Raw genomic sequence first — 20,958 nt, 5'->3', positions numbered from 1 at the left:
AGTTTCGTGCAGGACGGTGGGGAGAACGCCAGCAAGAATGCGTTTGGTATAGTCCTAAGTCAGCTTGAAGCAGATAAGTAAGCATTACACGAAACAGAAATAAAGTAATTGACCAGACTTGAGCTTTGTCAAACCTCGGCCTATTTCTCATGCGCTCCAATAAGGCGGATTCTCTCACTCCCACATCACGAAATTCCTATGAAATTATCAACAAACGACTCACTCAAGACAGAGGACATACCATGTGGTTTTTTGATGGTGTCGTTCAAGTTGGATTCTTCCATACCCTCCCTACATCTTCAAGTTCATCTGAATCAGAATACAATAAAAATATTCACCTTTGATTGAACATACTATTGGAGGTAAGATTTTTTGGAATGGTAGAACCATTCGTTTCTCAATGGATCATCATCTGTTGCATATTGGTAGTCACGGCAGCCTCTTCGAGTTCAGGTTCGATCATGGCTCTGTTGTTCCCTTGTGTCTCTTCTTCTATAGGCAGAGATGTTTCGATGGATTGGGTACTGGAGTCTAAAGCTCACATCCAGCGAGTAGAATGATGGCACCGACAGCCGCGAGTAATTGACCCCGTACGCCGACTGGTGCCCCGTCTTGATTGGGCATTGACCTTCGACCGGTTCGTCGCACTTCACATCTCGTTTGACGATAACCTTACCCGTCTCGACATCCCACAACCTTACCGCCCATCCTATTTTCCGCAGGCAACAGCTTTGCCAATCGGAGACAGTGCCGTGGTCCTTCAAGTTATGATCTTTCCTGCTGCCTCACCTCCTTCATCTCCTCGGGCCACTTGTCACATGTCCGCGTACCGCTCTCTAGGTCCCATAATATTCGACTTGAGCCCTCGTTCAAAACGTGTGATGATGCGCTACCCACTGGGCAGGTGCGCAATGCCTTCTACTCGCATCGTCTTACGGGGCGATACTTCTGACGTATTTTTCATCTTAGTAGCAGGAAAACCTGACATGCTAGGCGTTCGGGGATGTCAATCAAATCTCAGTTCCTTGTGTCTTCTCCGAATTGAAGCGGGTTTCAGGGGCGTGGGTTGTTGGTGAATTTGACTGCCCTATCTGCTTTGTGATCTTAACTTTCGTTGACAGACGAGTATGAGACATCACTCACAATCTAACTTGTTTAAAGAAAATTGATCCTAACGACTTCAAGACGGGTGTATATTGGCTGTTTGATCTGTACGAGGATAAAAGATACCAATCAGCGAATGGGCTTTAAGCTTTCCTTATCCTGCGAAAAAATGTCACTCACAGCTCAGACAACTTCAGCGAGCACCACTGATGACTGAGAAGTGCAGATTGATAGCAATATAGCGAATGTTTTGTTTGGAAATCCAGAAGTCCCCCAAGTGATCGTGACAGTGGTCTATCAAGGTGCGTGTTCCATTCGTTATCTTCGTCTCTACAGCACTTGCTTTGCAGATGAAGCGCCCAGTACGACGCTTGCGCCATGCGCAACTTCCACCATTATCTCCCGTACTAACATTTGACAGAGCGTCGTACTTTATTCTCGCGTTCCGCAGCCTGTTTCATTTGAACTGGACTTGAAATGAGAGTTGACGAGGTGCATGGAGTGAACGGTCATCGCATAGTGACAGAAAGAACTTGATCGATTTATTAGAAAAATTTGGTCAACGAAGGGTGCCGGTAGTAATATGTAAGCATAAATTAACTAAGATACGGACAGAAAATAGCTACACCTATATTACGGCTCCTTTAGCTACAACATAGGCGTTCGCTTCGAATCAGCACGGTACAGCATATATTTACACGGAGCGAGTTTCAAGCAAAAATGGCGAAAGTAACTCAACAGGAGCCCAATGCAAGCGAAAGCAACATAGACAATACTGAGAAATCTACCGATATCACGACATCTCCTCATCGTCTGTGTCCGATAGAATTTCCTTGCTTTTACTAGCGAGAAAGAATTAGCAAAAGTTCGAGGAATCTAGATGCATTACGTACTATTGCTTTTTGCGTGGTCCTCCAACAGTGTCCTGGTCTTCATCATCTCTGACAACCCGCTTTTTCGGGACACGCTGATTCGACGAGCTCAGTACCTTCGCAGTCACACAAAGTCAGAACATCATACCTTCTTTGCTGGTTTGCTATCGACCTCATCATCGCTGAAGAGCTGCTCGTTGTCGACATCCTGATCAACAGATTTTTTGAGCTTGCCTCCGCTTCTCTTCTTCTTCTTGGGTTCAGCTCCTTCATCTCCACTTTCTCCTTCAACTTTGACCTTCCTGGCGGCCCTCTTGGATTTCCGTTCACGCTCTTCCTCGCTCTCCATCTGAACTTCCCTTGTCCATTCCTGGGCTTGTTCCCTCGCTTTACGACGCTCTTCTGCAAGCTTTTCCGCTTGCCGGCGATGTTCCTCGATCTTTTCTTGCTGCAAAAGTAGCTCAGCGACAGCACATGAACAAAACCTGAAAGCACGTACTTCAATAGCCTCCAGTTTCTCTCTCTCCATCTGTCTCCTCAGCCTAGCAGCCACCAATTTCGCCTCTGCCTCAGCTTCGAATTCCTTTTGTGTTGCTAGATGCTCGTCTCCTCTTCGCAGCATACTTTCTCCGTATTTCCTACGTTGGTCCGCGATATCACGACTGTAGGGTACGACAGAGGCAGAGTCTGCGGCAAGAGAAGCGAATAATCTGACGATACTCATTAAATCGAGCCAGGACACTGTCAACTAAATGATCTCACCGTTGCGCGTGTCCGGCCTGTAATATTGCCCACTCCAGATCTTTCAGGGTACGCTTCGACGGGCTGAGGCCGAAGAGTAGCTCTGCAGCTTTTTGCTGAACCATAGCGATATTGTACATGATGGCCTTGTCGCTGGGTTGTAAGTGGAGGGCCTGTTAAAAATTAGCCCCAATGGAACTGAAAAGATAGAGATTTAGTCGTGCCTTTTGTGCATATTTGAGCGCTGTGCTCATAGCAACAAAGGACTGGTCCTTGCTAGCCTTTGCGTACCACGTTCGACACAAACATAGGAGCACAGAAACATTATGGCCGTTGTAAAATCGTACAGATGCTGTCTCATACTGGGGCGTCTATGTGTCAATCCAACTGTAAAATAGTAAAATAGACAAATGAAGACCCACACTTTCAATAGCCCGATCAAACTCGTCTCGAGCGTAATAACAATGTCCCATATTAAGGTACACACTGCCGTCGTTGAGGGACTCCCTTATTTTGGCAAAAATATCGAGGGCGTCTCTTGCGTTCCTCATTCGTTTTTGTGGATCGTCTCCACCAGAAGTAGCTGGGCCACCTCCGAAGGTCCCGAGGGCGTCCTCCGCAGTCACAATGGCTAGTCCTTGAGCAGCAAAAGCACAGAGCGGATCCAAGAGCAAAGCTTTGTCGTAGAACTCGGCAGAGCGCTGGAAACCACGTCTTCGCTCTTCCAAGCCTTTCGGAGTCGGATCTCGACTTTCTCGGCTTTGATGATATTGAATCCAGCCAGCGGCGCATAATGAATAAACATCATGCTTGTCATGATCCTTGAGGGTAGCAAAGACGAAATCTTTTGCAGGTTTCGGAAAATTACTTTGGATGAGGAAGTAGGTGTAGAACGCGCGAAGATTTAGGTTGCTGTTTTGAGATGCCATAGCTTGTTTCAAGAGATCGTGCGCTTCGTTAGACTGATTGAGATCAGCTAGCATCTGCGCTTGTCGGACCTTGGCTGAAAGAGAATCAGACAGAGACACAAGTGTTGTTTACCTGCACTCACCGTCGACATACTCGGGATGTCTGGCTAAGAGCTTGTCGTATGCTTCCTTTGCCATCGCTACGTCACCACTGTCCTCGTACACCCGCGCGAGGTTGTATAACATCGAAGTTGACATCCCCTCTCCAACGTCCGGGCCCAGGCTAGCTGCTTTAGTGAGTGATTCTTCATATAAGACCCGCGCTTCCGCTAGGTTGCCTTCCATATGCTGGAGGGCGCCCATATTGTTGAGCAGCCGTGGGTCGACCTGTTCGTTCGCCTCGCTAAGTCTCAGCGCCTCCTTAAGGGCCCGCGTTGTCCTGTCAAGATTTTCTTCTTGCCAAAGCCGCGCAATTTCAACATGCATATCCAAGTCATCGTTAATATAACTTGCTGTGTGTTGCGGGACGTGACCATTAGATGTACGTGAGTCGTCTTGCTCGAGAGCTTTCATAGCTCGATCGAATAGTTCCCGAGCTTTAGCTTTTTCTTGAGCAAAGTCTGAGCTCGAAACACCTGGACGCGGATGGGCGCGAAGAGAAGCGAGCATGACCATTGCTTCAACGGAACGCTGAGGATTTGGAGGCTGAAGAAGAAGATCAAGGGTGTGGATAGCTGCAGCTATCTCATCTGAAAACTGAAATGAGTTACCTTTTCCACTTCTATCAAGTCAGCTTACCATTTTGGATCTGCATTTGTGCCATACCGATGGCGCCTAAAACATGTTTTGGTTGGCCATCAGTGGCTGTCGTATAATATTTGGTAGCTTCTTTGAGAGAGCCCTCCGCATGTAGCACCCGAGCAGCTCTGAGGTTTCCCTCTGTTAGCAACGTAAGGGTATCGGCGAACTGAATAGTGCGTTCCGCAAGCTTCAAAGCCTAATGACGTAGTGTGAAGTACGTTCTCGAAGGGAGACGAAAAATCACATACTCGTTTATAGCTACCCTTCCTGAGGAAGAGTTCACATAGCGCATTGGCGGCGGCAGCGCTCTTTTGATTGACATTGAAAGCCTTCTCTATGAATTTTGTTCCGGAAAGGAATGCTTGCGCACGGTCTTGCTCGCTGAGATTTTCGGTCTTACTCGCGTTAATGGACTCGAGTCCAAGCAAAAGCTGGGCCGGCCAATCTGTCGGATTCTACGAAATGTGTTGAGCCATATAGTGCTACCCCACACTTGGGCCCAGTACTTACAACTTCTAAACTTCGCTGCCATGCCGCTTTTGCTTTTGCTTTATAGTCCATTGCCCATAGACACAGTCCGATACCAATGCGTGGGTCAGGGATGCAGTGAGGGTTGAGTTGCAGAACTTGTTGGAATAGTTTAAGTGCCTGAGGATAACTCCTTCGAGCATAGAGAATTCGAGCCTAATACCAAGATGTCACCAACTACCTAGGATTATAGGGCAATAGACCTACTTTACCAAGGAGGGCCACGACATTAGTAGGTTTCTCAGCCAGTACACCCTCAAAAGAACGCATGGCATCATCCATAGACCTCGTCGCAAGTTGTTGTATTCCTGTAGAATATGGTAAGCTAGCCAAAGACTGGGCCAAGCACACACAGTACCTCGAGTCAAGAATGCCAAAGTTCCGCCCACACCCTCACCACCTTCTGCAGCAGCCCTCTCGCCGGTGTTGAGATACTGAGCAGCTTCGCGGTAGTATTCTTCCTTTGGGCGCACATTCGTCAGTTTATCCTCGCCTATGACGTGTCAGTAGCATCCAAAGCTGAGATTGACAGAGCTCACGAGCTTCTGAGAGCACTAATTTGGGGGCCTTTTGAGCATGAGCTATTTGAATATTTGCAAGAAGGGCGTATATTGGAGGAGATGAAGCTGTCGTTCCGTTTGCATGTAACGCTGTGGATATGTTCAGGTGAGTTACATGACGAACTTGAACTAGGAGACGTACATTCAATAGCAGAATGAGCTATTCTTTCGGCTGCTGCTAGGTAGCCCCTTCTCCAGTACTCGCCAGCTAACTTCGTCCACACAGACACTCTGCACTGACCCTCCTTCAAAAGATCCAATACATCTTCCGGGTTTGGATCGAGGTTGTCAAGATCGATAGTGATGACCTCTTGTCCCCCAAGCTCGATATCAATTGACCTCCCGCTGCCAACATATGTCACGTCTTCAGACATCCTCGTAAAGTCGTTTCAGTTACAGCCAAAGAATAAAATGAAGATGACGCTGCTGCTGCAGCTTAAGAACAAGCAAACTGAATTCGTATAAACTCGACGGCGCAAAACCTCCGAAGGGATGCAATGGTCACGTGCCACGCGGTATTAGATTCAAATTGTCGAGCATCCACTTGACCCCGACGATGCCCCCTCGATCTTGCCATGTCTGTTACGAAAACGAATCAAAATATACTTGCGCAACATGCAGAGCGACCGTTTAGTATGTTTACCTCTCTGTCATCGCGTTTCAAAGTGTCTGCTTACATCAATCTTCAGCTGCTCCGTTGCATGCTACAAACGACATAAAGGTATAACAAACACACTCAAGATACATCTCATCCAAAAAATCACCCCACAGAATCTTGCGGCTCCACTGAAACTCCACTTGTGACTCGCGAAGGTACGTTTCCCTTCTTTCATTCTAGGTCCTTGCTCAAACAGAGCATCAGCGTTACTACCTTCATCCGCAGAAGAGATGCTCGACGATCCAAAGCCGCTACGCCCTCTCACTTCTCTCAATTGGCCATACGTACCCGAAGAATCAGCATATCCCGACCCATTGAAACGTGATGACCCAAGGCCGCTGCAACTTCACCAATACGAAGCTATCGGTGTGTCTATTTAACAACTTTACCTTCTGTGTTTAACCTTTTCTCCATTTTATAGCTACTTCCTCTGCTGTACGTCGCGTGCTGGAGTCGAATCCTCGTCTACCAGAGCTCCTCACTTCTATAGACAAACTCAGAGGTGCAGATAGAGAGGATGCCTTACATCGTGCCCTTGGGGTTGACGCTAGGCAGCTCAAGAACGACCTATTGGGACCTCAAGAGTTAGATGAAGACACTAGGACACTGAGACAACTCGCAGAAGCCGTAGAAGCTGCTGTACGAGGAGGAAAGGAAGGAGTGCTGGGTTTGGACTGGGACGAATAAACAACAAAATCACACGATGAAATATGCTAGAGCGGATATACATGCGCAGGAAAAACCACCAACAGGCGGCAACAAGATGCAAGTCTAACAAACCCATCCCTTGCACTTCACTTGATTCCCAAAAACAACAGTCCCCTCTTCGCCTTCTCCACTTCTTCCTCAAGTTCTCGCCCATGACTAGCTGTCCACCAATCTGTCTTGTCGATGTCTTCCGCTTTCTTACCCCCCCTGATAGCAGACTCAAATGCCGATTTCCTGGCATTTAGGCTCGCCATCCGTCGGGGATCCGAGTGGCCGGTGAAAATGATCAATGCTGTCCGTGCAGGGAGAGATGCATAGAGCGTGACCAGCTGGTTGTTAAGAGTTGCTTGGGCATTGGCGAGAACGGTGGGCGATGGTTCTGCTGGAGCGACGACAGGGGTCTCTGCAGTACTCGCCTTTGGTGTTAGCCCTACAAATCATAAGTATATACAATGAGGCGAACAGTTGTACACTCACAACCCAGTGCATCTGCAACACCAGTAAACCGTCCAAACGCGAATTCGTGTCCTGGAATAGCTTGTAACAGCCCACTGAGTACTTCCTCGTCGCTAGTACACGGCACATTCGAGGTAGCTTTGGATCCATGCATTACACCAGGGTTCCCATGGTCCACCACTACACTGCGTACAGACCCTGGTCCTCCCCTCCCGCTTGCCCTCCCCATACGCTCATATATGCTCTCAAAATCAGTCTTGAACTCCCCATAGCTTGGGCCATATCTTACTTTCGACCGCAGGAGGTCAATACACGCCCGCGCATCTTCCTCCGGATCGTGTCCACTATCACCCCGGATCTGTATTTCGCGATTCAGCCATTTTTTGGTGAGCCACGCAAGTCCCGGCTTCAACGGCCGCCCGCGTGGGTGATGGTATATGACCGCGGTATCGATGCACCTCGGGTGGCAGATCCGGAGGGCGCGGAGGTCAGATTCAAGGGAGTGCCCGACCAGGATGGAGGTCGGTCCATCTTTTGGTGCGATGATGGGCATGATCTGTGCTTGAACTTCAGCCACGGTTGTTGTAGCCGATGCGAGCAAGGATTCAGTGATGCCTGACCATCTGAGAAAACACATTTCAGAATCGGTATTGGATCATAATATGCCAGATTTCGCTTACTTAGTCATGTAGTCAGTGACTGGCTTTGGAGGCTTAACAAGTTTATCGTATACGACTATTCCGCTCTCGTAATCGATCATGCAAACTCGGGTGAGTTCTTTGCCGTCCTCTGTCAGGCACTGGGTTTGGTTTCGGTTAGCGACACTACACCCAGCTATGTAATCACACACCATTTCGCAGTCGATAGCATATATTTTTGATTCCAGCTTATCTGCTGGAAGCAATAGCAGTGATCCTTCCGATACTTGTGGAGTCTCAATCCAACCGGGTCCCTTTTCGAACACATCAGCCATGTATGAGGGAATTGGATACTCGTTCTCTATCATCTCTTTCAACGTCAACAAGTACAATGCCGGCGTGCCATCGCAGGCACGTTGTGCTACACGAGGATATCGTCAGTCTTGGCAAGAATGATATAGATAGAATACATACAGGCTCGCTGTGCTTGTCTCTTGGCTTTCTCCTGTGGTGTAACTTGGCATTGGAAGAACTCGCTGAGAACGGAGTACATCCGAGTCTGGTCGCCTGGAGCACGAGTTGGGCATGCATGGCTGTAAGTAGATGCGATGAAAGGAATGGGAGTGTGCGATTCTGCAGGAAGAGGGATTGAGAGTGGAACATTTGGGTTAGCGGTAGCTGAGGTGGGCAGAGGTGGAAGAGCCAAGGTGGAAGGAAGAATTCCAGGTATGAGGAGTGCTACGACCTTTTCAATCGATCGGGCGTGCTGCACAAATGACGGTCAAAACCATGATCCAGAGATGAAACTTGTCAAGACATACCTCGACCTTGACCCAGTTAGGCGGAGGTGCATCTGCAGCTATGTGCAACACCAAATCTCGAACATCCTACGACGATGACGCGGGGTCAATCTACTCAAAACTCCTAAAAATAAATAACTCACGTTTATATGGACAGCATCTTTTCTCTTTACGATCTCACCGTTCACGTACATGAATCTGGGCATCAGTGCCTAAAACCAGGAAGAAACATATATCCCATTCAACAAAAGTAGTAGAGGACAAAGGAAAGCACTAATATGACACACATCGTGTTTGGCTTCGACCTTTTTGTTCTTTTTGGTCTTGCGTTTTTCCACGCGGGTCCATCCCGCTTCACCAGCATCATGATCGTCCTCGCGTGTTGTACTCGCGTGGACTACCTGGTTAGGTGCTACCTTAGCTTTTTTGTGATTAGATGATTTTTGGGGAGACGATACGGAGTCTTGGGATCTTTTCATTGTGTGTTAGTGTGTCTATGCTGACGCAGTATCATGAACCAGGTATTTGGATGTGAAGAATGGGTTTGACAATTGTCGAGCTTGCGTTTGATGCACAGAACAAACGCCTTCCATATTCGATCAGAAATGAGGGTCGCGTATCCTTATATAGTGACTTATTATTACCATGACCCCTAATCTTCGTAAAGAACTGCTGTAAAGTACAGGTGCCATGGAAGCCAAGAAAGCAACAAGAACACGCTGGTGCATGGACGAGAGAGAGATGGTGCAAACGAGGAAGTGAGATGCCAAGCATTGTAATTGCCGGGACATGCGGTATTGACCCCTGGGCCTTGACATCAAACTGGGCCCGACTCATGCATGTGCCATCGCTGAAGGGAAACAAGATGGAAATAATGAGGGAACTCACCGAAACGTCGACAGTAGAGGTCATAGCAATAAAGGCTCAGATAACAAAGAAGAAACCAAAATAATCATATCACGCGGCCTACCAAGTTATTCTGGACCGCAGCGTAGGCGAGAGACGCTGAGAAACTGTCGAAAAACAGACAAGTCACTTGAGTCGAGATCGTGCATTGAATTAAGGCGATATGGACTGCGATGGACACATTGAAGTGAGATTCATGACACAAGATCTGGCAACGGGAATGAGAGGACTCACGAAATGTTGATAAAATGGCTCGTACGGACACGTGCACAGCACCGAGATCAATTAATAGACAAAGTAAAACGATGAATACAGCTGGGCGTACTACGTCCAGCCTAGGCTTCGCGTGATAATTACTCACATCTACTGCTTCCACTGAACAGCCGCTTGTTCAGTGTACTACTAGTATTGTAATCGCGTGGGTCTGAAAGTTCAAGGTCTTCAGCAGCTCGAGTTCCCTCTTGAATAAAATCTGCAGCACGACTGACCTTCACGAGTGTTGTCCTAATTTAAGGTCTAGACAGGCCTGGATAACCCCAAGTGGTGGGAACAAGGTTGTCATAACTTTAAGCGTGTATGCCAAGAGATACTCGGCTGGCACAGCCCTGCACTGCGCAAGGTCAGGTTTTCCATTTCCTTTTGACACACGTGAAGCCCACTCACAGTTTTGTGTTTAAATCCTTTCTTTCATTCTCTTTCATTCTCTCTCTGAGCACCTCCTGGTTCCACGATGATTTCCCTACCTCTGGTAGCTGTTGCACTCCTTCCCTTTGTCTTTGCTGCTCCCCAACCGGACGCGGGTGTCATCCATGTCCCAATCGTCAGACGTAGTCAAACAAACAGAGTAGCAAACTTGCCGAAAGCCGTCGAAGCATTGCGGGCAAAATACGGTTACCAACCAACAGATGCTACGTATTCCAAGCGAGCAAACACCGCGGCAATTCCAATCACTGATGAGGTTCGCAATTCGGGCTTTTGACTATTATTTAGTTTAATTTTATTAGCAAAACGATTCCAGTTACTCAGGTGTTGTAAGCATTGGGAGTCCGTGAGTTACATGTTCAATCAATATTCACAAATACTCATCGTCTTAAAGGGCCCAGAATTTTGATCTTGTCCTCGATACCGGGTCTTCCGACCTTTGGGTTGCCACATCCACATGTACCAGTTGCGCATCAAATGAGTTTACTACCTCAAAATCCTCGACATTTCAGTCATCAGGCACTTCCCTCCAGATTAATTATGGCTCAGGATCGGTCAAAGGGGTTGTCGCCCAAGATACTGTCACCTTCGGTGGTTTCACCATCACTCAGCAAGAACTCCGTACGTCTATATTGACTTGAGTCAGATCCACACTTATTTTTGGTCCCAGTGGCTGCTTCTTCAGTTACAAGTGGCTTGCTTGACGGTGTCCTCTCAGGTATCATGGGTCTTGGGTTCAACACCATTTCTGCCCTCAATACCACCCCGTTTTGGCAAGCCCTCTATAATGCCAACCAGCTCTCAGAACCCTTGTTCTCTTTCTACCTTGAACGTTATAACGACCAAGCCACTATGAACACTGCTCCGGGCGGTATACTGACTCTTGGTGGAACAAACTCGAGTTTGTACCAAGGCTCTATCGAGTACTTGAGCCTAGCTGGTTCTCCATCGTATTGGTTGCTTAATGTTAATTGTTAGCTTCTCCATTTTGTTATATTGTAAGCCTACTGATCGGTCACAAATGCGCAGCGCTTTCTGTACAAGGCAAGACGGTCAGTGTCGGATCCAGTTCCCTTGCTGCCATCGACACAGGCACTACCCTCATCGCTGCACCCAACAACGTTGCTGCAAATATTTGGGCCCAAGTTCCAGGCTCCATAGCGCTTACGGGACAATACGCAGGTCTATACGCATTCCGTCGGTATCATTTGTACATTTCAGGACAAGCACAAGACTCATCTATTTCTAGCTTGTACCACTGATGTCACGGTCACGATGTCTTTTGGCGGTTCCACCTGGACGATCAGCCCGGCTGACATGAACCTCGGCTCTGTTCCCAGTTCTGTCTCGGGTTCTACGACTCAGATGTGCGCTGGTGGTATTTTTGATATCGGCACCAGCGTTGGCACTGGTTCTGGCGTTCCCACTTGGATCATCGGTGACACGTTCCTCAAGAACGTGTACTCCGTCTTCCGTGCCAACCCCGCTGCCGTCGGTTTTGCAGAGCTCGCCAGTGGCTTGAGTACTACAACATCCGGTACTTCCAACCCGAACACTGTGAAGGTGACTAGCACAGCTACCTCGACCAGCAGCTCCAGCAACCCGCTCCTCGGCGCTGCATCTTCTCATACAAACATTGCTATCTCACTCACCCTCCTTGCATCTGTGGCAGCCTTTTTCACCATATTGCTCTGAAGAAAGAGATTATACCCCACAGCACTACCCACACTTATCATTGTGATACCACATACAGAGTATTGGTTTTGGTGCTCCCTCAACTCGGATACTCATGCACTGACTTACTTAGGGTCTAATATCGCTCACATTGCCACGTATTTAACATGACACTTTTACGTCTATTCTTTTATTAAGTTTTATATCTATGGGTTTAGTTGTTATAGATAGCTCTTGTGGTATATATACTGGGCGGCTTGCATGACTCGGACATCTGCAGTGACTGGACACGATGTCAAAGTACATGATTGACCTCTACCAGCTCAGAGGCCATTATAGGAAACTTGCACGTCGACCGACATGAAGGTACTTGATTCGTCTAGCAAGTCCGCGACTTACTCGGTACACGTGCAGTCGCTGATTATTGCTCACGATCCGTGGAGTATGAGACCAAATTGCAAAGCATGTGCGGAGTCGTTGGTTAACGGTTATTCCTCACGCGCACGATCAACGGATGTGAATATTCGTGATAGGCAACCGAGTCTATGTATCGATACCGCAATGGAATTGTAGTCGCAGGGTATTCCTCCTGCGCACGCCGATCAACGGAGGTCGAGGCATTCAATGTTGAGGTATTTCCTGTGATTCGTCACGAGTAGTTTAATTGATCACTTCTCAGAAGACAGTTCATCCCTCTATAAATAAAAACTGGAGGTTCGAAGTTCTACCCCAGTACGATGACAGCGGATTGATGGAATGTATGTATTTATTTATTTTATTTGCGTGATCATTGCGCCCGCATCTCTCTTATACTTTTACAGTTGGATCGAGTTGGCCTGATCTATTGAACAGTCCAACGAGTTCCGGCGGCACGGGGTCTGTATGATCATCGCATCTATCAATGATCATCCGAGAATTACCTTCGCGAAGCTCTTGTTATCTTCATCCAGTCTTGAAAATTTAAGCCATTCGGCAATTGACGACTGCAATCTGCCAGGAACGAATACAAAGATGTATGTAATTCCTATGTAGGCAGACCTCTCGTAATTATCTTGCGCTGAGTGCGCAAGAAGTTGAAGACTCCCTGACGAAATTCGAAATTCCCGAGGCAATAGGAAGCAAACGTCCCTGACCTTCATAAGTCATCGGGGACCGACAAACGCAGAAGTTGATGCCTATCAATGAAAATATGCCACGATATTGCAAATGGAGCAACATACCTCCCGCGAAGAGACATTGGAAATATCCCCACCAAATTACTAGTCCTAGATGATCACGCGCTGGCAAGACCCACAAGACAAAGAATTCGAAGCTCAGATCCCTTTCATTGTATTTCCGAGCTAGATCAAAACAGCCTAGCAAGCACGGCGTATGAATTGGGAAAGACGTGCGGCATTGAATATTTTGAGGTGTGGGATTGCCACTGTGAGAGTTGATATCAGTGGTCATGTCAGGATAAATACTCAGCAGGGATTTCAACAGGCTAGAACCCGGGGTTGAGCGTGGATCAGGATCTTATCCATTGCTGGCTGGGAGAAAAAGCCTACTGTGGGTGCTCAGGGTATGGCTGTATTCGTGACGGTGAGGTAGTCGCCGATCAATGTCAGCGGAACCGAACGTATCGAGGAGGATGGGAAATACTAGTACATGGGACGAGGTGGTATTTAGTGTATGCACGGCCTCGAACGATACAGGTACTGCCCGTCGTGCGAGCTCAATAACAATGATGGTGATGATTCCGGCACCGGTAGACCAACTGGCTTTAGGACAAGGTACGCGACGTGCACTAAATCGTAGCGCAGGCAGACACGCAGAGGAACGAATGCATTATCTATGCCGATACGCAGCCCTAGATCTGCATGTACTGGCGAGAATAACGTGGCGATTGTCTAGACGCCAAATAAACGGAGATATTGAGTTTTTTAGGGGTGAGGAATTGTGATAGCAATGACGTAGATATGTGTACGGGCCCTCGGGGAGATAAGACACCTGCGCCTGTGCAGTCGAAGCTCAGACTCAAAGAAGATGGTCAGCGTGAGTAGGTTAAGAACTTGGAATTTTTTTCGAGGCAGTGTATACCCTGATACTCATTGTGAACGATGGGGAACAGAAGTATAGTTTTTCATCAGTGGGCAGAATGCAGGTCAGACGGAAATAAAAGACGAGCCTGCAAAGTATCGTCGAAGCTTGAGAGCTCTCAGGTTGACTTGCTAGTGGAAGCTGATGTCAACATCTTGCACCGGCGAACTGGTGCAATACGGCTATAATCAGTCCCGACCGCGAATTATAAATTATGCTCGAGCCAGTAAATTGATCAAAGAGCTGTGTAGACACCATGTAATGAACAACAGAGCCTCGAGATCTGTTGACGTCATCAGGGGAGGGGATACCAAGCCCGCGAAAGAAGTTACCCGCGATCATAACTTGCTCATGACAGTAACGGTTATGAAGGGCTGAATAACCATGATGCGACAGAAGGCAAACGACACAGCGGAGTACCCTGGAGTACCGTAACTTCTGTGAACACGAGGACGGCAGGTTATGCGGGGGCGAAGGTACACCATCAAACCTTAGCTTGAGCGCTTTTGCGAAACTCCAAACTTGGTACAAGTTGATTCAACATCATATTGCACTGGATTGTGGCGCACCTTAATAACAGATCTATGTTTCCCAACTTGATCCATTGATGATTTATGAGGCTAGCGCATCAATGGTCATTGTATCACGGGCAGTGTAGTAAACTATGCTCGCAAAGTGAACAATCCGACAAGATTTATAAAGACCGATAACAGGCGTTTGATATGAAGCGTGCAAGATAAAGCACGTAGAAGTTGAACATACTGATAAGGCATGCTAATGGTATGAAGTCTGCCTTCTTTGGGAGCGTGTAAAGGAGAATCTTCAGCAGATGAAACGACAAGCAGATATATTGGCGCAGCATCTGGTAACATGACATCAAGTAGCAGCTGGCTCAGCCTTGATTGATAGTTCGAATTTAAGAATGAACAGGACCAACAAAAACGTTCCAATCGCAATATTCCGTCCCGTCGCGGGCCGAGGAGATGAAATGACCGATGAACACGATATTAACGAAGTGACCTGAGAGAACGAGATACTGGGGTGTCGTAAGATGGATTGTCTGCACAGATGTTTTAGCGCAACCCAGTCCATCAAGTCAAGGATTCTCAGTAGAATCAATATTGCAGGGCCAGGTGTCTGAATCGTCCCAAAAACGTAGGTCGTTACCCAATCCGCGGACATGACAAAAACAACGTGGTGAAGATGGTTGGCCCTGCTGGATGACAAAGAACCAATCTGCCTTGGCGGATTTTGACAGCCAGAAGTCAGATAATAGTTTCGCGCGACTCGTCAGGCTGAGGAGATGAAATTTAGTGAAAGTACTGCTATATTGTATGGCGTACCTACCTAGTATACGGTCGGTTCTTGTTGAAATCCGTACTGTCTGAATGCCGGGTAAAGCTGTGTGGACATTGAGCTATCCATGACTTATGGTACTACCTGGAGGTGACCCATGAACCTCAAAGATGACGGAGACGGGAGAGGAAGACCGTTGTGAGATTTGACCAGCGGACGACCCCAACAGAAACAAACAGCCACCAAAGACCGCCCAAGCATGTGGATTCAATCATGCATCGAGTTTTGTCGGGATCGTAAAACCTCGGAAGTTTCCTGGATCTCCGGCGGAACTACATAACCAGCCAAAGGTTTGTCCGACATCACGCGGGCTCTGCTATCTGATCAACCAGACAAGTCACGGTTTCAGGAACTATTTGAGCACACTGTTCATGTGCTCTCAGTAAATTATTCCTGACTAGTTCGTGTCACCGCCCCTACTACTAGGTCTCACTTGTTCACTTCATGCCTGGAGTACTCATACTCCCTCTCTTTCTTCATCTTTAGCCTCACATCCACACGGGCTCCTTGGTATGTTCATTCTTCTTCATGCATGTATTCCGCAGCTCGTTGATGCGTTTCCACCCATTAGTTCCACTTTCATTCGTGTATATTTAGTATCCGTTCCCATAATGGCTAGTAATCAGTCCACCACGCCCCCGCCAACTCTGCAGAGGGGAAAAGCATGCTTGCGTTGCAGGTATTTTCTCTATTCGCCCATCATTCGTCAAAACTCGCTGACCATGCTTAAACGCGCCTTGTCCAGAAAAAGAAAGATGGTAAGTCATCGTCTTATAGTCCAGAGAGCGTGTCAGTCGTTAATGAAGTCGTCAGAGGTGCGACGGTAACAAGCCAGCCTGTCAACAGTGCGTTCGTGCAAAGCAGCATGACGCCTGTCAGTACGATGATGGAAAGGGAAAAACCAGAACCCAACTTCTCCGTGAACATATCGAGCGTTTAGAGCAGCGTATACGAGAGCTCGAGGATCCCGAGTATACCTCGCCATCCGTAACTCTACACGATCCTCATCGTCATGGTCGCTCAGAAAGCTCGTCATCTTCCCTAACGGGCTCTCCAGCAAGTACAGGCTTCTCACTTTCAGTGTCATCCTTCTCTTCTTCCGGTGCGTTGATCCGCTGTCATCGTCTCGTATTAAATCTTATATTTTACAGCAAACAATTCCCCTCAAAGCTCCTGGATACAAGGCATTCCCTCGCCTTCGCCTACGCCATTTACGGATATCTACCATGAGGAACCGCAGCCCACAATAGAGCTCGCTCAGTCACTCGTAGACGTCTTTTTTTCACATTGTCGTCAGTCCTTCCTGGGTCTGCACATGGGTCGACTACGAGAGTCTTTCACTCGACCTGTCATGGAACAGCACCACCCTGCCCTCACCAATGCCATATTTTTGTGGGCATGCTATATCTCTAGACCCGGCCCTCTTAGCACGCACGAGTCTCATTACTTGAGTCGGGCCCTTGACTCTCTCAGCGATGCCATTCAGTACCAAAACAGGTTGCTTGATGTCATCCAAGCATCCTGTCTTCTGTCTGTGTACTTCCTATCCAACGGAAGGTCACTAGAAGGCAGTTACCATGCCAACGCTGCTGCATCACTGGCTATTCAATGCGGCCTTCACGGAGCAATGACCAATCGATCATCATCATTTGAGACCACAGCCTCCATTTCACCCTTCAAACTTGATCCCCCGAAAGATGCTATTGAGCAGGGCGAGCGCATATTGACGTTTTGGCACGTATTTGTCCTGGATCGCTGCTGGTCGGTGGTACTTCACAAACCAGTGACCATTCCGCATGGTTCGGATGGATACGCGTCCATCATAATGCCGTGGCCCCAAGATATGGAAGAATATATAGCAGTACGTTTCGTTATCAGTGGGTACAACATACGCTGACTCACTCTTCTCAGGGTCAGATCGATGATTTGCACAGCTTCCATACTGTTCGGAGCTTCTTTGAACATCAGGTCACAAACGTCCGCGGAGGGTTTTCTCCACTAGCCCTCCGTGTCAAAGCGTCCGCTCTCTTCGAACGTGCGCACCACCTCGCATCGACCTGGGACCAACGTAGGCCCATTTCCCCCAGACCAGTACCACTTTCTGATCAATATACAGCTTTAGTCTTGTCGAACACATTTACGGATGACTTTCAAACTTTAGAACACACCATCGCCCGTTTTATCCAGACCCTTATTCCAGTACATCAACTCGACGCCACGGTGCCTGACGAGAAACACGCCTATATTGCGACACACACGCTAGCTCACGCTGCGATGATCAATCTGTATTATCCATTCGGCGCTGAAGACCCTGTCTCGTATGAAAAATGCCTTCGCGCTGCGCGGTGTCTTGTCTCTATCATCAAACACATCACTGACACAGATTACGAGTTCCTCGATCCAATTATCGGTGTGAGTATCTTTTTCAATGCATTACACAGAATGATTGATTAATGGTAATCCTTCTCTTGATGCAGCCTTGTTGGACGTGCGCTGTGGACACGTTGATTCGAGAACTCAATGTTATCGAGTCTTCATGGCCGCTTGTCAGCAGCTCGGATGTTCGTAGTGAAATCGGGACCATGCTTTACGCCATGAACAACCTCAGCTCACGCTTCCCCTTGCTGGGATATTCAGTGGCCAAGGTACAAAAGCGACTGTCAGGGCTGTAGCCTATTTAGCGATAGCGAGATATGGTTGGTGTCCATGTGCACACTTCGGAAAAAAAAACTTAATTCCCGACCTACGGACTCTTGGCTCTCATGACTTGGACACGCTAGTATATTGACGCTCTTCCCCGCCTGGCCCTGTTTCTTCACTTTTGACTGGACTTTAGCTAATCTCTTACGGACAGCGCTTTTTGCATTCTTATGTTATGGTTACGCTCACATTCGTTACGACCCCCCACGGACTGCTAGTACTTTTCGGACGTTGTGATCCAGCCTGGACGTTATAATATTCTCCACGGACAGCGACAGCGCGGACACTAGACCTTACGGACTTGAATCACGCATTACCCCACAAAGCTAAACATTCCTCATCTCATCCCCCGTCACGCCGAATTGTAATTGTTATTCTGATATATTTGTATGTCGTGCCACATTTCTTTTTTGCTTTCGTTTTGTGTTTTGATAGACCCTTGTTGAATAGTCATCTCTCTGTTTTGAAGGTCTTCGCTTACTAGTCGTCGCACTGTGTCTGGCTCTTGTTTGTTGTACCGTTATGTAGTATATCGAAGAAGAAAATGGTGGATGTCTGTTGGTACTTTACCGCGACAGTTCCGGGTTAGTCCAGTGAACCAAATCCAGCGAGTTCGTGTTCATGTGCATTTGTGGACTATGAGGCCATTGTGCCATATTATATACATGACAGGCCTCAGATGCACTGGCTGGACTGCTTTCAGGAGAAATTGATGGAGGTCGTTATTGGTAGCTTTATATATTGTGCCATGCATAAGCATTTGACCAGATGCAGCGAGAAAGTTTGAGTGTCCATGTGGATGCATATTCTAATTATTATATTGCATGATGGGCGTCGGCTGCGCGACTGCCCCAAAAGCTCCCGAACATCACGACAGACTATTGGATTGGAGGTTGGGCAAGGAAATGGAAATGGGATACAGACTACCAGGCACATGAAAGATACCCAAACGTTGGGATCCAGAGTTGCTAGAATGGATACATGGACCAACACCACGCTGACTATTAAAAGTATACTGTATTGATTAGGAAATCTGCTTGGATTCAAGGCTATATGTAGATGAAGGGGCGCACGGAGAAGGGAGGCTGGAATACGTATCGCATTTGTCTGGATTTGATTGATTGAAGCACGATCCTAGGAGAGATGATGTTCTGAGGGGTTGACGAAAATATAATTATTATAGACAGGGAAGGAAAAATTATGCTTGGCGGCTAATGAAGATTGTGCAGCGAGCTATCGCGACACTTGTCGGTCAACTCAGACTAGTGATAGTGATGCGGGTCCATTATGGAGCGATCGTCAAAACAAGACTAGTGGACCTCCTCGTGCTCACATGCACAGTGGTTGCTAAAGTCGCACCCTTGGATGTGATGACACACTGAAAAAAGAATACGTGCAAACGCCGTCGATCTAACGTCAACAGGACTCCTTCCTTCCGGAAGTTTTGCTTTTAGATGCAGCCTCTAAGCTTCCCACGTAGTTTCGACTAAAGGGAAGAATTAAGAGGAATGAGTATCCATGAATTCCTCGAAATTGGAGAGTCATGAGGGTACCCGCTTCCTGATTGCTTTGTCAAAATTAATGACTTTAAAGTGAGATGGGTGTCATGGGGATGTGTGTAGGACCATAGTGTTTATGTAATTTCCGTAGGCCCATCAATTTGTTCGATGGGGGGAACGCGAAGCGATATGTTCGCGCAAGTTGGTTACATGCGGAAAGCCAATCCGTCGTAGTAGTGACAATCGCGGTTCTGGACCTGCATAGACGTCGGAGAGGACGACATCAAGGCTAACATGTTGACCGGTGATAATGAAGTTGCCCCACTCAGAGCACGGGAATTTAGAGCGGCCGAGGTGATTAATGAACAGCTGCTTGACCCTCCTTGACATTGAGGACCCACGATACGAGAATATTGCAGGTGCGTCGTAAATCAAGGGGGATTCGACGGTGCGAATGATTATTGGAATAGTCAAGGTTGAAAAAATTTGGTTCTACCCGTCGTTTGTTTACTGACGGTTCAGGGGTGTCTTCTTCGAGCTGGTGAATATTCCGTGTCAGGCTATTGACTGGGCCTGGGCTCAGGCTTGCTGGGAGTCTGGACCATCATGACAAGCCACTCGCTTTGCCTCGTTCCACAGGGCCTGTCTCGCGTTCTACTTCAACTGTTGTGACAGGGAATTCGGCCGGAGTGAGGGTTAGCCTCGGTCTAGGTTGGCACTTTCTTGAGAACGCGCCTGTTTTGTCTCCACGAAAAGTTGTGGTTTATTGCGTGAGTCTCCAACGAAAAAGTATGCTGTATGCCTTCCAAGGTCTCCTCGTTCGAACCGTTTGACGATGCCATTGCATTCGTCGGCATGACTGGGCGAAGCATGAAGGGACCTGATTGACAGACTGGAGGGGGAACAGTTGTACTAACAGTAAACTGGGCAGAGAATTCCAGGCAGGCCTATCTGAGCTGGTGTTGGGATCGTTTCTTTTATGAGCCATATGTCACAAACGAGGGAACTTCGAATTCAGATATTATAGTAGGTTCGACTTCAATTTTGCTCGTGATGAGAAAGCCGTCCGGCGACCGAGGAAGGTTACTTGTATGCAGTGTGATTTGGATGATGCTGCACCTGTCATTTGTCTGCATGCTTCGTAAAGTCAAATCAGTACAACAAAATATTGGTCAAGGTAGTAGGTACGTACTCAACATGTTACATAATGACATATGTTCGGGTCCAAATTGTATTACATAACTCAATTTTCGGTTTGTTCTCGGTTG

At 47.6% G+C, this 20,958-nt stretch overlaps 6 protein-coding genes across 6 annotated transcripts; 3 read left to right on the top strand and 3 right to left on the bottom strand.

The window, feature by feature from the left end:
- Window positions 1-1,661: 1,661 nt before the first annotated feature.
- Window positions 1,662-5,964, bottom strand: EDB93DRAFT_1132107 (uncharacterized protein). The gene is made up of 15 exons (XM_041448989.1): window positions 5,657-5,964; window positions 5,494-5,604; window positions 5,313-5,447; window positions 5,162-5,262; window positions 4,937-5,110; window positions 4,675-4,881; window positions 4,424-4,622; window positions 3,769-4,374; window positions 3,140-3,720; window positions 2,942-3,079; window positions 2,739-2,890; window positions 2,476-2,686; window positions 2,125-2,424; window positions 1,998-2,071; window positions 1,662-1,946 (listed from the first exon to the last, which is right to left on the bottom strand). Exons 1-15 carry the CDS (start codon window positions 5,886-5,888, stop codon window positions 1,898-1,900), a joined length of 3,270 nt encoding a protein of 1,089 aa, XP_041309955.1. The 5' UTR covers window positions 5,889-5,964; the 3' UTR covers window positions 1,662-1,897.
- A 106-nt stretch (window positions 5,965-6,070) lies between these two features.
- On the top strand, window positions 6,071-6,859 carry EDB93DRAFT_1239478 (uncharacterized protein; the record flags this gene model as incomplete). Its single annotated transcript, XM_041451637.1, has 5 exons — window positions 6,071-6,147; window positions 6,204-6,235; window positions 6,286-6,327; window positions 6,377-6,538; window positions 6,594-6,859. The coding sequence occupies 5 exons, from the start codon at window positions 6,071-6,073 to the stop codon at window positions 6,857-6,859; spliced, it is 579 nt and encodes a 192-aa protein (XP_041309954.1).
- A 107-nt stretch (window positions 6,860-6,966) lies between these two features.
- Window positions 6,967-9,253, bottom strand: EDB93DRAFT_1239477 (uncharacterized protein; the record flags this gene model as incomplete). The annotated part of the gene is made up of 8 exons (XM_041451636.1): window positions 6,967-7,310; window positions 7,358-7,959; window positions 8,017-8,135; window positions 8,187-8,395; window positions 8,449-8,740; window positions 8,796-8,861; window positions 8,918-8,986; window positions 9,062-9,253. 8 exons carry the CDS (start codon window positions 9,251-9,253, stop codon window positions 6,967-6,969), a joined length of 1,893 nt encoding a protein of 630 aa, XP_041309953.1.
- Window positions 9,250-9,896, bottom strand: EDB93DRAFT_159434 (uncharacterized protein). The gene has a single exon (XM_041455548.1). The coding sequence runs from the start codon at window positions 9,684-9,686 to the stop codon at window positions 9,285-9,287; it is 402 nt and encodes a 133-aa protein (XP_041309952.1). The 5' UTR covers window positions 9,687-9,896; the 3' UTR covers window positions 9,250-9,284.
- Window positions 9,897-10,168: 272 nt separating this feature from the next.
- On the top strand, window positions 10,169-12,416 carry EDB93DRAFT_1132089 (aspartic peptidase domain-containing protein). Its single transcript, XM_041448988.1, has 6 exons — window positions 10,169-10,638; window positions 10,685-10,728; window positions 10,777-11,003; window positions 11,053-11,355; window positions 11,412-11,579; window positions 11,632-12,416. The coding sequence occupies exons 1-6, from the start codon at window positions 10,411-10,413 to the stop codon at window positions 12,075-12,077; spliced, it is 1,416 nt and encodes a 471-aa protein (XP_041309951.1). The 5' UTR covers window positions 10,169-10,410; the 3' UTR covers window positions 12,078-12,416.
- A 3,686-nt stretch (window positions 12,417-16,102) lies between these two features.
- EDB93DRAFT_1081327 (uncharacterized protein) lies at window positions 16,103-18,163 on the top strand (the record flags this gene model as incomplete). The annotated part of the gene is made up of 7 exons (XM_041445609.1): window positions 16,103-16,170; window positions 16,237-16,249; window positions 16,305-16,593; window positions 16,643-17,352; window positions 17,403-17,559; window positions 17,608-17,903; window positions 17,969-18,163. The coding sequence occupies 7 exons, from the start codon at window positions 16,103-16,105 to the stop codon at window positions 18,161-18,163; spliced, it is 1,728 nt and encodes a 575-aa protein (XP_041309950.1).
- Between the last annotated feature and the right edge of the window lie 2,795 nt (window positions 18,164-20,958).

Source organism: Suillus bovinus, assembly GCF_016758785.1.
Source record: "Suillus bovinus strain UH-Sbo-P2 chromosome Unknown EDB93scaffold_13, whole genome shotgun sequence".
In the NCBI taxonomy this organism is placed as follows: domain Eukaryota; kingdom Fungi; phylum Basidiomycota; class Agaricomycetes; order Boletales; family Suillaceae; genus Suillus; species Suillus bovinus.
The sequence above is the reverse complement of the archived record's forward strand: the minus strand, read 5'-3'. Positions and strand labels throughout refer to the sequence as shown.

Excerpts from the sequence above, each read along its gene's own strand:
- EDB93DRAFT_1132107 (XM_041448989.1), bottom strand. The coding sequence starts at position 5,888 with ATGTCTGAAGACGTGACATATGTTGGCAGCGGGAGGTCAATTGATATC. Across the intron at positions 2,891-2,941 it reads CGCTCAAATATGCACAAAAG|GCCCTCCACTTACAACCCAG; the intron begins GCACGACTAAAT and ends AATTTTTAACAG. Across the intron at positions 2,072-2,124 it reads ATAGCAAACCAGCAAAGAAG|CGTGTCCCGAAAAAGCGGGT; the intron begins GTATGATGTTCT and ends TCGTCGAATCAG.
- EDB93DRAFT_159434 (XM_041455548.1), bottom strand. The coding sequence starts at position 9,686 with ATGACCTCTACTGTCGACGTTTCGGTGAGTTCCCTCATTATTTCCATC.
- EDB93DRAFT_1132089 (XM_041448988.1), top strand. The coding sequence starts at position 10,411 with ATGATTTCCCTACCTCTGGTAGCTGTTGCACTCCTTCCCTTTGTCTTT. Across the intron at positions 10,729-10,776 it reads GTTGTAAGCATTGGGAGTCC|GGCCCAGAATTTTGATCTTG; the intron begins GTGAGTTACATG and ends ATCGTCTTAAAG. Across the intron at positions 11,580-11,631 it reads CGCAGGTCTATACGCATTCC|CTTGTACCACTGATGTCACG; the intron begins GTCGGTATCATT and ends ATCTATTTCTAG.